Genomic DNA, 15973 nt, shown 5'->3' with positions numbered 1-15973 from the left:
AGACCTATTTTCTCCCTCCCCTCCATACAGTCCCTCCTGTTTTCAATTTTCTTGCCATAAACCGGGTCACCAAAATAAACAAACAAGCAAACAAACACTTTTTAAAAGGTGTCACATTCTGCGGAGCCATTTTTATTGGTTCTAATGGTACAAATGTACCTTAAAGCTCTGTCTACTTACCACTCGGCATATATTCCCACCACCGGCCTGCACAGAGATCCACCACTCTGACAACTCTCAAATACAGAGTAACTGCTTCCTTTAGCTTCCGAGAGAGACATTCCATGCACATGATATCCTGCAGGGGGAGGTACCTTTGTAATGGAAAGAAATATTAATCAAAGATGCATGCAGTTCCCTTCTCTCTACCATGCCCCCACCCTTTAAATGATGTGAGGTCTTAGGAACATCAGCAGCACCTCAAGGTGTAAGGTCATTCAGCTTATCGTTTTTAGATTTATTATTTTATGTGTATAAATGTTTTGCCTGCATACACACACACACACACACACACAGAGTATGCACCCTGGTGAACTTGGAGGTCTGAAGAGGGTACTGGATCCTTTGAGACTAGAATTAAAGATGGTTGTGAGATATCATATAGACACTAGGAATCGAATCTGTACCCTCAGCAAGAGCAACAAGTGCTCTTAACCACTGACTGAACCAACTCTCCAGCCCCGTTCTGGCTTTTGAGTAAATAAATATAGGTAAGTCAGTAAAAACTCAAGTACCAAATAGAGTGCTGAGCTCTTTCCATGTGATAGCTGATAAAACCTGCTATGCTTCCCATAAGTTTTCATGGACAAAAAACATTTAAAAATATGCATACCAAAAAGCAAAAATGACGCAAAGAAAATAACAAACAAAAAACTTCAGCACATTTTTAGGTACACTGACAAGAAAAGGAAGATGGCAGCCGAAGAGCAGAGATTGGAACACAGCTGACATGTGTCAGTGTCACAGCACGGTCCCTGCTGCTCCCTCTCAACCATCACTGCTCCCTCAAATGCCTGTTTCTCTACCAATAAGCACATAAGCACAAGGTTACAGCAGTGTGGCTCAAGTCTTCCCTGTGATGCATCTCTCTTCCCAATCTTCTCATCTCATTCCTCAAAGTCACAACTAACCTGTTTCTAGCTTGTTTCTAGTAACAACATGTACCTTTAAATAGCAGGAAACCTCATCTTTGTCTCTTCAGAGTCCTCCACACTCACCTAACTGTCGAGTGGAACCATGTTTAACTCAGTGGGGACTGGGTTACAACTGCATTACAAGGTATGCAGCCGGCTGCTCCTTCTTGCCACACAACCTTTGCCCAGTTTCTTTCTTCTCCTCTGTGTCATCCTGTCCCTGGTCCTCTAGCTAACAGCTACTGTGGCAAGGAGGCACCAGCTGCAGGGCTGCTTTCTGCTGCCACCAGTCTCCTAGATGAATCTTCAACACACTTGACTGCTCCTTTATCCTCAAAGTCCATGGTCTGCTGGAATCCTCACTCAGCAGGTAGGTGCTATTATTATGCCATTTTAAAAGCAGAGGAACTGCCTGAGAAAAGCTAAGCCTAAAAAGTTCCTACAGCTGGCTAAGTGGGAAGAGCAACAGTGACAATCATTGCAGCTGACTCTAATTCCTAAGAAGCATGCTAATTCTAAGAGAAAAGTCTATGTGTGGATGCTCAGTATTTTTCTACTGCATTGTTTTCTTACCACTGGCCCTTCTTCAAAGCTATTTAAATAAAGAGATTAAAGTCAAATTAAATTTTCACCAAAAACATTATCGTTAGCTATAACCTAACTAGCTCTCTAGAACTCAAACAATTTTCAGAAAATACAAGACTACACATTATGTATGCAATGAAAAAAAGCACTGCTTGCTTTTTAAATCAAGTTTTCTATCATATATATGTATGTATGAATATATATACATATATATATATGTATATATATATATATATAATTTTAAAAGCAGAGGAACTGCCTCAGAAAATATATATTGGATTTTCAAGACAGGGTTTCTCTGTGCAACAGTCCCGGCTGTTCTAAATCTCACTGAGATCCGCCTGCCTCCCAAGTGCTGGGATTAAAGGCATGCACCACCACCACCCAGCTTTCCAACACTTTTACTGTTATCCAAAAATATTTGCCTGTGTTAGTTTTGTAAGCCCTGACCAACTTTAAAAAAATAAATCAAGATTGTTTTATATAAAACTTTTCCTATGGAGAAATGTATGTTTTTCTATGGTAGAAGTAATTAAAAAAATAAAAAAATAAAATAAAATAAATAAAATTTATAGTTGAAAGGGCACATAGAAAGTAGGGTGGGGAGAGGCAGGGGATGGGTGCACACCAATAATATTTTATTTGAAAAATAGCATAATGAGACCTAATTCTTCATAAGTTAATAAAAAACATATTATAAAAGTATGTAAGTGCATTTTGAGTCAACAAAGAAAAGGTTTCTTTTAAGGGAAACAACTTTTTTGTCTCAAAAACATGTTAAGTAATCACTACACCATCACAACAAGAGTCCTCTGATAAACATTTTAGGAGCCTACAAATAAAACTTGAAAAGAAAAAGAGTGAAAAGAAATAAAACATTTTCCTTCTTGCTTTAAGTAATGGCTATAATAACGAAGTTAAGTAAAAAAATAGTAATTTTTAAATTGTTTGGAGGCTAGGAAATGACTCAACAGTTAAGAGCACTTGCTGTTTTTATAAGGCTCAGGTTTGATACCCTCCAAATAGCACACATCATCTGCAACTCCAGACTTAGGGGATCCAACACCCTCTTCGGACTTCATGGGCACCAGGCACACACGTTGTACACAGACATACATGCCACATGGCACACAGACAAACATGTCAGCAAAACAACAATGCATATAGAGTAAAATAAATAAATCTAAAGGAAAAACAAAAGCTTTATAAAACAAGTTTGCTCTTAGCTTTACGTTTCAGGTACATAAAAGTGAACCAAATAAAGTCTCACCTAAAAATATGACAAAGCACTTCATGTGACAGCTGATTCATGTAGTCCTTCGTTTCCTCTGCCATCGTTTCCTCTGGGATCTCATCGTCCATCAGACACATTTTCACACTTTTCTTTCGTGGCCCCATTGTTGTGCTGCCGTTAGTGCCAAAGAACAAATCTGGCCTCTGATTTTAGTTCAAAACACCTGCAAGAAAAACAGAGTAGAGGAGTCTAAAAGCGGCGCACCAAACTAAACCCCAGACTGTCCCTGTCACAAGTGAGTCACAATAATGTTCATTCGGAATTGCCAACGGCCAACAGCCTCAAGTACTGATGTTATTACAACAGTTCACCATATTCACACTTAGAAATTATTCATTTGTCCTATTCTCAAGACAGAGTACCTTTTCCTGGAGAACAGTTGAGCTTATAAACACATTTAACATGAACAAAACCCCAAGAATTAAGTCCCATTTTTTTTTTTCATTTGTATTCTGGAGCTTCCTACCCAGCTGGTTCTCTCAGTTTCTCCAGGCATCAATTTCTTCACTAAACTAGGTAGCAAAACTGCTTCTGGCTGAGAGCTTATGATTCTAAACATGCAACCAAAATTAGTTTGTAAAGGGATGTCTGAACTCAGAGGAGTGAACCTCTCAGCTATTAACTGAAGTTGTCCCCTCATCTCCAGCGCTTCATAGAAGCTACCCCACCACAGCACTCTTAGACTCTCAGCTGTGATCCGTCACAAGGGATTACTTCCAAGACAGGAATCAACCTTTCTAATTCTTCATTCTCCTACCTACAAATTGAGGGAATGAAACCACATTCTGTGTGAACAGAGTAAAATCAAACTATAGACACTCTCCTTAAAAACCATACAAAGCTTACAATTCTGGAGGGAAAATTCACTTTTATAAAGTATACACTTTGCTTTTAAAATAAAGCCTTAGTAAGGGAAGAGGAAAAGGGAAGGAAAATGAGAAGCAGCAACATATTTTGTTTTGTTCTGTTTATTGGTATGTGGGAGTAACACCCAGATTGTCAGACTGTCTGGGAATAACTATGTGAACGATGGTGGTCCAGATATAGAATAGTTATGAAATATAGATCTCCTAAGTAGGAATGGGGCTCTGTAGACATAAGATTTGAGTATTCCTCAATTCAGACGTGCCTTCACATACTTTCAGTGCCCGCAGTTTAAGCGTAGCAGCGTCCAGAGTAAACAAAAGACCTTGGGGAAGCCAGTGAGGAGATAAGGAACCCAGCAAAGGAGCTTAGACCTTCAAGTCAAGATAAGCGGTGTGAAGAAAGCAAACTCAGTTTCAAAGTAGCACGTGTAACACACCAGCCTCATTCACTGCTGGTTCTTTGAAGGACAGGGCAATTAAAATGATACCTAAGGGGTGATCTGAAAATAGGGCAAAAAGGGAGTAAGAGAGTTTTAAAAAAGTATTTTAGGAGATCCCAGTAGCATGCGACTGCATGTCCTCAAATGGCTCCCAGAGAGTTGGACCTCACTGGGGCAGAATGAAATGCTAAAAGTTTGATGGGCTGGGATCCCAGGTAGAGAAACTACAGCACCCCAAACAGTCAGTGTGTTTACCCAGAGTTAGACAGGGAGGCGGGGCTTATGGTATACAAGTAGACTAATCTCAATAGGTACAAAGTCTCTGTAGAGGAATGGTTTTCAGGCTGTATACATCCCGGGGGTGGGGGGGGGGGTGTCTATGGTGGACATTTTTTTGCATACACTATCAGCATCCATGCGTGGACCAAAAGGGAAGGTTTTGCCATTTCCCTCTGGATCTGATGCTAGGGTCTTCATGAGGCGGCACCCATGTTAACAACATACATTCATTCAGGACTTTACATTCTCAGTGTTCCCTTTCCTCCCCAGATGTGCTAAACTCTGGAGGGAATCAATTTTACAGAACTAAAAACAAAAACAATGATGGTGTTAGGATAAAGAAGGTGAAATGGAAGATGCGGCTGAACTATTAGCAGAGTTCTTAATCCTCAATGTGATGAAAAGCAGGTAAAGAACCATCAAAGTGAGCATGCACTATACCTAGGGAACTTGGGCACCTCAAAATAGGACACAGCTGAAATGTGTAGTTCCCAGGAAGCCTCTGCTTCAGCAACAAACGGGAGCAAACTAAATGAATCCTTATATCCATGTGCTTGTCTGAGTTCTGACCTCCTCTTTCCTCACTGAAAAAGGTTCTTGTTGGTATCAGTATGCTTGCCACTAGTTGTGTTCCATTAACCATAAGCATACTCCCTGACCGGTTGCTTCTCCCCAGTCACAACCCAGTTACTTATGTAACTGTGTGGGTTCTTAACAAAAGGACCTAAAACATTCTGCAACCAGTGGGTTGCTAGAGGAGACAAAGCTAGAGTACAGTGAGTTTGTGACACCAACGTTGGTTTCTTGGTGGCTGATTTATGTTATCCACCTTATTATGGCTTTCAGACTGCTAGTGACAGAACCTATGAAACTATTTAAAACTTATACAAACCAGTTTCTGACTATATCACACCCACATTTTCCTGCTCATTGTCCCTTCTCACCAACTGAAACTCCGCATGTTCCAGTAACTCCTGAACCTGCTTCTTTCTCATTCTTGGGTTCTGAAATGATCCTCTTCTCTGTGACCACTCTTTGGTCCCCTTTGCCAGTTCCCCTGTAAGCCAGCTTCTCACTGACAACTGTGCTCATTCCTAAGATTTCACTATTACAAATGCAAACACAACATATAACATAGTGTCCTCTATTATGGGTCACTAAATTCCTAAATTATAAACCTTGACCATCGTAAACACATCCAGGTATCTTCATGTTCCATAACTATTCAACAAGCTATCACCTATTTTCCCAAAATATTGTTCTTGAAATATGCATTCCAATTGGTTCTGAAACTCCATCAACCTTCATCTATGCTATTGTGGCTCATGGCTTTCTATGAGGGACACAGCACTGCACTGTCAAAGCCTACAGCAAAAGCCAACCATTGCTCAGGCTTTCAGAAGGCAATTCGTTAACTAAATGCTTACCATACCACATTTTACACTGTAGCTATGGCTATCTTTTCAACACATTTCTCTGATTTCTACTATGGTTACAAAAAAAAAGTATAATCAAAACAAGGTGTAGACTAAGTCTCAGTCTCAGGTATGATTTTTCTCTAGATAAAAGTAAATGACACATACGCCTGGTTGTGACAAAATATTCGCAGTGGTTACTTCTAGGAAATGAGATTTGATCTGAACATAAAAAAGGAACTTACTTTTTATGTCATATTCACCTCAATCATTTGAGATTTTCAGATTGACCTGCATATGGGATCTCATTAAAAATTAAAAAAGGAAAGAAAATCAAAGTCCAAGGAACCCTGGTTCTTAAAGAGTGAGATTCTTCTAATCCAGCTGCAGGTCTTTTCTGAGCTCACCTGTGACTCCCATCCATTCATCTCTCTAAACATGGATCTTTCCTTACACCACCCCCTCCCATTTCCCCTTCTCCCTAGTTTAGGAAACCATTAATTAGCCTCCAACATCCAATTTATTTTAAAGTTTAAGTATTTTATGAAAACGTCTCCTTTCATCTGTACTCTATGGAACATAACAGAAAAATTCTACGGCAATTGTGTATTGGTCTAATGATCACTTTTGGGGGGAGGCAGGAAAGGGTTTCAATCTCACCTCCAGGCAACAAGTCTTTTCTCATAAGAAATCCATTATTCCATATGCATCCACTAATCATTTCACACTCCTATGAGCAGTTTGCTGCTACAACATTCAGTAATCTCAGCAGTAAATACTATCAGAGTCTAGTCCAATACAAACACACTTAACACCTACCTCTAGCATGCAAAAGCTCTAAAACACACTTAACTTGTAGAGCCCAATTTACCCAGGGGCTGCGCAGATGTTCGGAACAATCCTCCAGGTGCTGAAGACATGCTTCAGGCTTAAGAGTTTTGACAGCCCTTCAGATGACACGCTCCTGGCGTTTCCTGAGCCCTTCTTCCTTTCCCCCACTGAGGCCACTGCTCTTAAAGCACCTTCCTTTTATGCCTGGATCTCTGACTATGCATTATTATTTTGCAGTGCTCTTCCTGAGACATATTTAGTAACCCTCAGTGCCCCATTTATTTGTCCCATGTACGCTTCAAATTCTAAATTAATTAGCATTAACATCATTAACTTTACAAAATTTGTTTAGAACTCAAAACTACAGAGATAAATCACATAGAAGATATAATAGTTCAAGAAGCCTATGAAGTCTACTTAGCCTATAATCTTTATCTAAAACCAGAAACCAACGACAAAAAAAAAAAAAAATCCAAATGACCAGGACTGCCAGGGCATCAAAGCTCTATTAGGCCTGTAATTAAACATGCGTTCTCTACTGTACCTGTCAGGTAAGGAAGGCGTAAGCCTTCGGTGAAGGGGGGACGTGAAATGGCTCTGGGATAAGGGGCAGATCTCTTCATCAGGAGGTTGACAAGCAGAGGGCCTACAGACAAGGGGAAGCCCTCTCCAACACAAGTAGACCTCTGGAAACGTGTGAGAAAATCTCCCTCACTCAAGGACTCTGCTGATTTCCTTAGCCCAGTGCACACTAACAAAAGACAACAGAATTGTTCAACTCCACTGGGCATCATCTCATTTACATCAAATACCAAGCTGAGCTATGCTGAGCATCTCCTGCATGTGAAGCAAACTCCCAGGTAAGAAGGGATCTCTCTAGGAAGGAGACTGTCATGCTTTTCCTTTGTCACGAGAGAGATTAAAGAGCAAGTAAAAACCGGAAGGAAACCGCCACAGCTAGCCTTTATTTCCCTTTCTTCCCACCTTATACACCCCATACCACGAAGCACTCCGCTTCCCTGGAGAAATGCCAAGACGGATTAAGGAGTAGCAAGTTAAAGGAGAGGGTCTAGTTACCAGCAGCAGCAGAGATGAGGTGGACCTGGCTGAATCATGTGAGTGAGGGGCAGGTGACAATCAACAATGCAAACGGAAGTATGTGAAGATCGTATTTTAAATAACCAAGCATTATTTCTAAGGTTAACAGCTTTGGGAGACTCTGGTTGGCTCTGAACCTGTAGGAAATGTTACTCTGACAGGAATGATAATGACTCCCTGGATATTACATGCTGCAAGGGCCCTCCGAGACCACACAGTGACACGGCTGACAGTTTGTGGGTTACAAACTCGTCTGAGAATACCACAGTGGTGCTTCTCTCCTACTCCCATGCCAAGGGAATTACAAATAAACTTTCAGAGGCTCTTTCAGATGAACAAAGAGCCAGAGAGGATAAATCGGGAAGCCACCTGCCTTGGGTCAAATCCGAAGTGTCAGAGCTCAGAAGACTCTTGACTCCTGGCCTACATAACATACCTGACGACTGTCAGTCCTCAGCCAGCACAGCTGTCTCTCCGCATTCCAGAGCTACTCCCCAGTGCCTAGAGATGGGCTTCAGGATGCTCCTATTAGAATCCTAACCATACCCTTCCTCACAAAGCTAGGCTTCCACACACACAGTAGCCCACAGCCACCTGCGCGGTCCATTATCCTGCCACAGAAGCCTGTTTACCAGAGCTTAAGCACTGAGAGCTTCAATTTTGTCTGGGCATCCCCAAGCACTCTTCAGCCTGAGTTCTTTGCCAGTGCCCTTGAAACTAGGGCTTTCTAAAATACACTTTCTTTAAAGTCCCTCTTCATCTTCAGCCAAATCCTCAGCTAAAAGGATACTATAATATAGCTGACAAATTCATTTGGGTTACTCCCCAAATTGTGCCTGTCTCAAGCTTTAATGCTCCAACATTCTCTTGCCTGGAATTAAGTTCGTTTAATTGTGTGTTTCCATCAAAGGTTTTACTAAAAACTACAGTGCATACTTCTGAAATCAGCTGTGCCTACAAACAGCTTACGTCCTGGAGTCCTTAAACCCCTTTCAACCGACAGCCCGAGCTATCTTGTCAGCGTCTCTAGAAGGGCCTACTAATTACATGGAGTAATTACTCCTTTTCTCATCTCACACAGGCACTCTGGAACACACATTCGTTTCATACGGGTACTTCACAGAGAAGAGCTAAACTAACTTCTCATGAAACTAGCCGAAAATGCAGGATCTAATAAAAAAAATCCCCCCCCATTCTGAATCAACATCTCCATCTGTGTCTAATCAATGGCAACCCCCTTGAAAAGGATCCTTGCTCCCGATTCCCAGCATCTCCCTACCCCTCCCTCACTTATTTACTGTTTGGTAACTAAAGGTGGCAGCAAAGCCTTCCCACGAGGTTTATCCTTAGAGATAATTCTCACTTCAGTCATTCCCATTCACTAAGAGCAAATGACAGCTCATCACCCTAAAAAACAAACATAAACACACAACAAAGATCTCTTTCAACCATCCCAATCGTTTTACAATACCAATGTCTTTCCTGCCTGTGAAGTTTCTAATGCCTCTTTATTTTCTGTTGGCTTCAATTTATGTCACAGTAATCATGCAAATCAGCTAATTAATATTCACAGAACATTTTATGTATCTACTATCTAGGATATACTCTCTGCCTCAAAAGGGTCATCCAGCCATCACACTTCTGATTTAAAGGGGGAATGGGAGCCAAACCTACACTAATGAAAAGAGCAAGGACGCGAGTCCAACCCTTTATTTTACAAATAATGAAAATGAGTACCAGAATGACATAGTGCCTGCCACTGAGGCAGAACATACCATTTCTGAAGGAAGAATCTAGGCCTTCAATTCCAACTCAAGACCAATTTTTGTATCACCTAACTTTAGTGAAAACCAGTTTCCCCTTTCTATTATATCCTTCTGTCTGAAGATAAAATGTGTACTTCAGGCACACAAGCATTTAAACACACAGTGTTGTCTGAATTCTGTCTCTGGGGAGACATACCATCTCCCTTCTGCGGCCCCAATAACAAACCAAGGTACAATTCCACCAAAGTTTCCCCTGGGGAACTAATGTTTGTTTACTAGCTAGGCTTACTACAGAGCATGACTGAGGGGCTACTTACAGGAGCCTGGTGTACTCAAAAGCAGCGAGACTGTCAAGTCTTCACCCGGTATGGATGACAGCTTCCTCAGAGTTGTACCCACAGAGTTAACCTTTCCAGACTAAATACTTTAGTGCCTCCCTACCAAGAGGCCATGTGCATCTGGGGCAGAATTACATACAAAAGGCAGATGGTTCAAGGAGTCCTGAATCTCAGATGAGGGCCAATGACCCATCCCCCATCCCCTTCTATGAAGGAATGACAACAAACAGTAGGCCCAATTGCAGGGTCTTTTTGCAGGAAGTCATGGATGCTCTGACAAGGGCTGAAGGCTGCTAAGCCTGGAGGATGGTGCTCACTCTACAATACATCTGTTCTACAACAGCCTTCTCCCAAACCCGGTACAACTGCAACATCACAAATTCTGACGAGAAGGGTGGAGTCTTTCCAGACATCTAAAAATGGAATTCTCAAATAAACGTTAAAATTACAAGAATTGATAGTCCTCAGTCTGTACTACATGGTATGTGCTCTCCATGTTCCAATTTCTCCACCTCCATAAAAACCTTAGCTTTACAGAAACCTTCTTTTATCTCCCATTTGTGACGGGCTTGGGGGTGGGAGAGCAGATTAAGCCAGTTGCTCTGACAGATGAGAAACTCTAGGTTCAAAACAATGAAGGGATCGGCTCAAAAAGAAAAAAAAGAAAGAAAGAAAAGAAAGCACCAAGTAACCAGCAACACTGGGACAAAAATTAGGGTCTCCCATCTTTCCCAAGATGAATAAACCACATCATACTAGAGCTACGTCCTCAGCAGGATGAGGGCAGGCGTTCCTCAATTTACTGGCCTAAACGACTCAACACTAACGTCGTTGAATTTGTGACGCTCAGGGTATGTGTTGGGGGAGGGGCCCAAAGTCCGGGCAAACCTCCCACTTCGTCGATGAAACCGAGACCCAGGGAAGGCTCTCTATGGCGGAATAGAAGGTTGGATGCCTTACAAGCAAGGCCCGCAAGGCCAGAACCACATATTCAGACACTCCTTTCTCGGTCGCTCTAGGCCCCCAGGATTTCCAGAGCCCGAGAGGGAAGGTCTGGGCGGTGGGAGCCCCGGACCCCTCCACTTGCCCACAACCGCGCACCTCCACCTTCGCGACAGCCTCCCAGGCCGCGGCTCACTTACGCCGGCCCTCCGTCTGTTTTTGTGGTTGAGAGGGACCGAGAAACGCGACAGACTCTTCCTGCCGCCCCCACCTCAGCGGAGCTTCCGCTTCCGCCGGCTCAAGAGCCTTCGGAAATAGTGTCATCGGAGGTTGGGCGTGGGCGGGCCCCCGCTGTGTCCATATTGAGTGTGGCTGCGTCCCGGCGAGGCAGCCATGTTCAACGTGGCATTTCCTGGAGCGTTTCAACCGGCCCTTTTTCCGGTGACGTGAAGTTCCCCCCGCCAGAAATGCCGGCAATCTTTTGACGTCGCTTTTGTGGCGCTTGTAGTCTGTGATCCTGCTCATGCTTTCGCTCTTCTCATCATTATCATTTGCAAAATTAATAAGTTCACTAAAGATATTTTCCGCCAGAATTTTTTTTAAACTAAAAATAGGACCTTGTTTTCGAGGGATGTGGCTAAGTGGAAGGGCGCAAAGGTACTATTAAATTATAGCGTCATTTCGAATACTTCCTTTGTATGTGGTTTATAATCTTTTGAACGTCGAAGTTTTCTTATCAGTGTTTCATTAATAAATGAGACACTGGGTTTTTGACTTGTGAGAAGTAAGCTTGATCATTTTCGTTTTGTTTTATAGCTAACTTGTCTTCAGAGAGGATAGCTGTGACAATGTCACAAAACTGGACTGAAATCGATTTTTAACAGTGACTGTCACCTAATTGTCTGTAAGCACCCAATGGGGACAGAGTTCATGTGCACAGGAACATTTTAAGACAATTTGTTAAGAAACGAGAGCTGGGGTGGGGGGACGGATACAGTAACTGTGCTGTTACAGAATTAAATATGGCGTATGGGAACACCCTGCACCATATTGTAATTTTTAATTTATACCAGACTTTAGTGGATCTTCCCTTGCTAAGAATTAGCACCCTGAACTAGCTTTTTCTTCCACACCCAGGGCTCCATTTGTCATCCATGTATCCCAGTTTGGCGCTCTGGTGGAAAAACAAAACTTCATATATGTTCATGGTAACTTTCATACTGCATGCTTCCTGTAAGTGAAGAAATATGTGTACTCATGTTGCTTATTTCTTTTCAATTTATTTGGGCTTCAGTAAATAAGAATAAGCTCCCTTTGCCCCCATTTCCCAGGTTCTGAAAAATAAATAGCAATGGGATAATAAAGATATATGATAGCCCTAAGTGTGAGTATAGCTTCCCAAAGTAGTGTGGCCTTTACAAATGAGAATTTCTTGCATCTTAAAATTGGCCACAGTCTTTTTCTTTGGTATATAATTTTTGCTGTTGGAAGATGGAGAATGGAGAAACAAAGTCAGAGAAGATGAGAGTTGGACATTATTTCATAATTTACATATGTGTATATGTATATATATACATATATTTGTGTTTATATATAGTTTAATCTCTAAAATTTTTAAATTTAGTATCTCCTTTACACTTGTTTTTAAAGCTATTATGATGAATTAGTAATTATATCATTTCTTTTAGAGATCATTTTACATTCCAATTAAAAGAGGCTACATGTTTGTCAGTGAAAAATAATACAGCCTAGGACTTTTAATTAAGTGTACAAAGAAACCAATTTGGGGGCAGTAAATGTTTTTCATTGAGAGGAATCTTTTTTAACTATAGTTTTCTATTTTTAAAAAATTGTAAGTTAAATTAGCGTACTAGTCAAACTCATAATCAACCCAACATGTTCCCATTCCTTAGGTTAGACAAGGGAGAAGAGTTCAGGAAAACTGGAAAAAAAAAGAAGAAAAGGAGGAGGACAAGAAGGAGGAGATATTATCCAGTTTCACTACTTAACAAAATACCTTCAGAGATCCGAAAGAAAACAAACAAAAATTGAGTGTTGAGTCAAAATTCTTTCAAAGCAAAATATATATATCTTAAGCCAAATACTTTTGGCACAAATAAAAAGGTATCTACCAAACAAGTTCTTTAAATAACCAGCTCAGAATAATCCTGGGGCCAAAGATGAGTGACTATGTTTGACCCAGAGAACATAGATTTTGGTTGCCCCAAGTGCTCTAATTTTGTGAACTTTTTTATGGTAGCAGGAAGAAGAAAAGTCCTAACTCAAGGCATCTTTTAAATACATTGGTGGGTACACCAGATTGGCTGGCTAAACAAGACAGGGGAGACTCTACTGTAGGTCTTCAATGCTATCGGACACTTTCAGCCCTTTAATTGGTGGAAAGCTAGGGTTTTGTTAATATGTTCCAAAAGGTTTTTTGTCTGTTAACATGTTAGGCCTGACACAGAAAGGAGCAAGAAATACCTACTAAGTAGCACAAAGATAGCCAGGGGTAAACTCTAACTAGGATCAAGGTCTGCAGCATTCCAGCTTCTCCACATCACTTAAGTTCAATCTGTCTGTCAGCCTTTGCGGACATAGCTTGCTCCCAGGAACTCTTGTTCACAGAGTCAATGGAGAGGCAGAAAGGATTACAAGAAAAGCATGTGGAAGCTATCCTCTGGTCTGGCATTGTACTGTACTTACTCCTCCTAGCCAAACAGAAGCCACCCTTGTAAGACCAACCTGCAAACAGTCATCACATTCAGGCTTCTTTATGGCCTTTATGGTGAAGGGTGTGGGAAAGGACGTTGAACCCTCACCTGGCTGTCCAGACACTCCTTTCAGCCATTCTTGTGCCTGGCCACAGGTGCATGGAGATGCTAGAGTATGTAGGCTGGAGAAAGAGGGCTTTAGGTAACCAAGGAGGAGTGATCAGCTCTGCTGGATGCTGACTTTCATTGCTTGAAGGTCACTCATGCTTCTGCCCATATTTCCTGACCCATGGCTAGTATCTAAGCCTAATAAACTCATTGGGTCCCCAGGGTGACCTGTGGTGCACTCAAATTTTGTTTTGCCATTTCTTATGATGAGCATGGGGAGGCAGCATAAGAGAAAGTATGATTAGCTAAATAACCCTTCCTGGGATCTCAAACTTGGAACCCATGGAAAGACCAAGGCTTCAAGAAGGAAAGATCAGGAGGTTCAAATGATAGAAAACAACCCTCAGGTCTTAAGTTTAATTTAAAAAAGAAGGGGAAAACCCATGGTACAGAATGCAGATGGAGACCTTAATAATGGCCCACTACAGGAAACTATGATGGTCAAGAGAGTACTCTGCCTTTGAATTGTGCTTTTGAGTAGGAAAACAAATAAGAAAAGCAACAGTGGGCCGGACAGTGGTGGCACACACCTTTAATCCCAGCACTCGGGAGGCAGAGGCAGGTATATCTCTGTGAGTTCGAGGCCAGTCTGGTCTACAGGAGCTAGTTCTAGGATAGGCTTCAAAGCTACAGAGAAACCTTGTCTCGAAAAAAAAAAAGGAAAAGAAAGAAAGAAATGCAACTGCTTCTCACAGTTTGACTTATGAGGCTATAGCATGTAAAGGCAGCTGAGTTCAGTCTGAGTACTGTGAAATCAGAGAAAGTAAATACCCCAAATCCCTTGAGACAAAAGTTGCATAACCTGCGTAATCAGGAGGAAAGTTATTCCCCGAAGTACTGACTGAGTGAGTCATGAGCTACACTTGGTTGTCACTGGCTGAGGTCCCGGCAACACCTGCCCCTCTACTCTCCTCCACAAGTCTCTGATATTTGTCTGCACCTCAGCCATGTGGACCAGTTCACTAGGCCAGATGAGAGCATTTTCACAGAAGAGTAGGGCTGGTATGGTGCTTTCGTAGTTTAATGAGTCCTGCCATTTGGATATAGTAATTATAAGATAGGAGAGGTTCTGGCAGATCTGAATGATTTAGACTCGCATGCAAATCATGTAAATAAAGTGCTAAAGCAATCACAAAAAGATGAGGCAGGAAACAGGCAGGAGGGCCATCGGGTCTGTCTGGATTACTTGAAAGCAAATTGGCAGGATTTATATGAAGCTGGAGTTTCTAAGAAAAAAAGTCGACACTCAAATTATGTCATAGTTACTTTTCTTATTATTGAGATAAAGTACTATGATAAGGGCTGCCAAGATGGCTCAATAGGAAAAGGCACTTGACTCCAAGACTGATAACTGTAGGGTCTTTTTTTTTTTTAAATATAATTTTTTTATTGAAAAAAAAAGATTTCCGCCTCCTCCCCGCCTCCCATTTCCCTCCCCGTCTCCCTTTTCCCCCCTCCTCCCTCTCCTCTCCCCCTCCCCCCCCACTCCTCTCCCCCTCCCTCTCCAGTCTGAGGGGCAGTCAGGGTTCCCTGCCCTGTGGAAAGTCCAAAGTCCTCCCCGCTCCATCTTGGTCTAGGAAGGTGGACATCCAAACTGGCTAGGCTCCCACAAAGCCAGAACATGAAGTAGGATCAAAACCCAGTGGCATTGTCCTTGGCTTCTCAGCAGCCCTCATTGTCCGCCATATTCAGAGAGTCCGGTTTTATCCCATGGTTTTTCAGTCGTAGTCCAGCTGGCCTTGGTGAGCTCACAATAGATCAGCCCCACTGTCTCCGTGGGTGGGTGCACCCCTCGTGGTCCTGACTTCTTTGCTCATATTTTCCCTCCTTCTGCTCCTCCTTGGGACATTGGGAGCTCAGTCCAGTGCTCCAGTGTGGGTCTCTGTCTCTATCTCCATCCATCTCCAGATGAAGGTTCTATGGTGATATGCAAGATATTAATCAGTATGGCTATAGGATAGGGTCATTTCAGGTTCTCTGTCCTCAGCTGCCCCAGGAACTAACTGGGGACATCGCCCTGGGCACCTGGGAGCACCAAATCTCTTGCCAACCCTAAGATGGCTCCCTTAATTAAGATGTGTGCTTCCCTGCTCCCCTATCCGAC

The 15973-nt window shown here is 42.2% G+C and overlaps 1 protein-coding gene and 1 long non-coding RNA gene across 6 annotated transcripts in view; one reads left to right on the top strand and one right to left on the bottom strand.

Moving 5' to 3' along the window:
* The window catches only part of Fbxo38 (F-box protein 38), a 45778-nt gene extending 34497 nt beyond the window's left edge, over nt 1–11281 (bottom strand). For 4 of the 5 annotated variants that reach the window (XM_050157922.1, XM_050157924.1, XM_050157925.1 and 1 more), the window contains exons 1-3: nt 11147–11275; nt 2989–3175; nt 181–314 (exon numbers count right to left, since the gene is read on the bottom strand). In XM_050157922.1, coding sequence (XP_050013879.1) covers nt 181–314; nt 2989–3116 — 262 coding nt within the window. In that variant the 5' untranslated portion in view covers nt 3117–3175; nt 11147–11275. Of the gene's footprint in view, nt 1–180; nt 315–2988; nt 3176–11146 lie in introns of all 5 variants that reach the window. The other variant, XM_050157923.1, reaches the window with a different exon arrangement.
* A 183-nt stretch (nt 11282–11464) lies between these two features.
* The window catches only part of LOC126511115 (uncharacterized), a 23493-nt gene continuing 18984 nt past the window's right edge, over nt 11465–15973 (top strand). The window contains exons 1-2 of the long non-coding RNA XR_007594608.1: nt 11465–11644; nt 12125–12220. This is a non-coding gene — a long non-coding RNA (uncharacterized lncRNA). The remainder of the gene's footprint in view (nt 11645–12124; nt 12221–15973) is intronic.

The sequence above is a fragment of the Alexandromys fortis genome, unplaced genomic scaffold (genome assembly GCF_014885135.2).
Source record: "Alexandromys fortis isolate MF-2015 unplaced genomic scaffold, M_Fortis_MF-2015_v1.1 scaffold_94, whole genome shotgun sequence".
NCBI classification, from domain to species: domain Eukaryota; kingdom Metazoa; phylum Chordata; class Mammalia; order Rodentia; family Cricetidae; genus Alexandromys; species Alexandromys fortis.
Note: the sequence above shows the minus strand (reverse complement) of the source record. Positions and strands in the feature narration are given on the sequence as shown.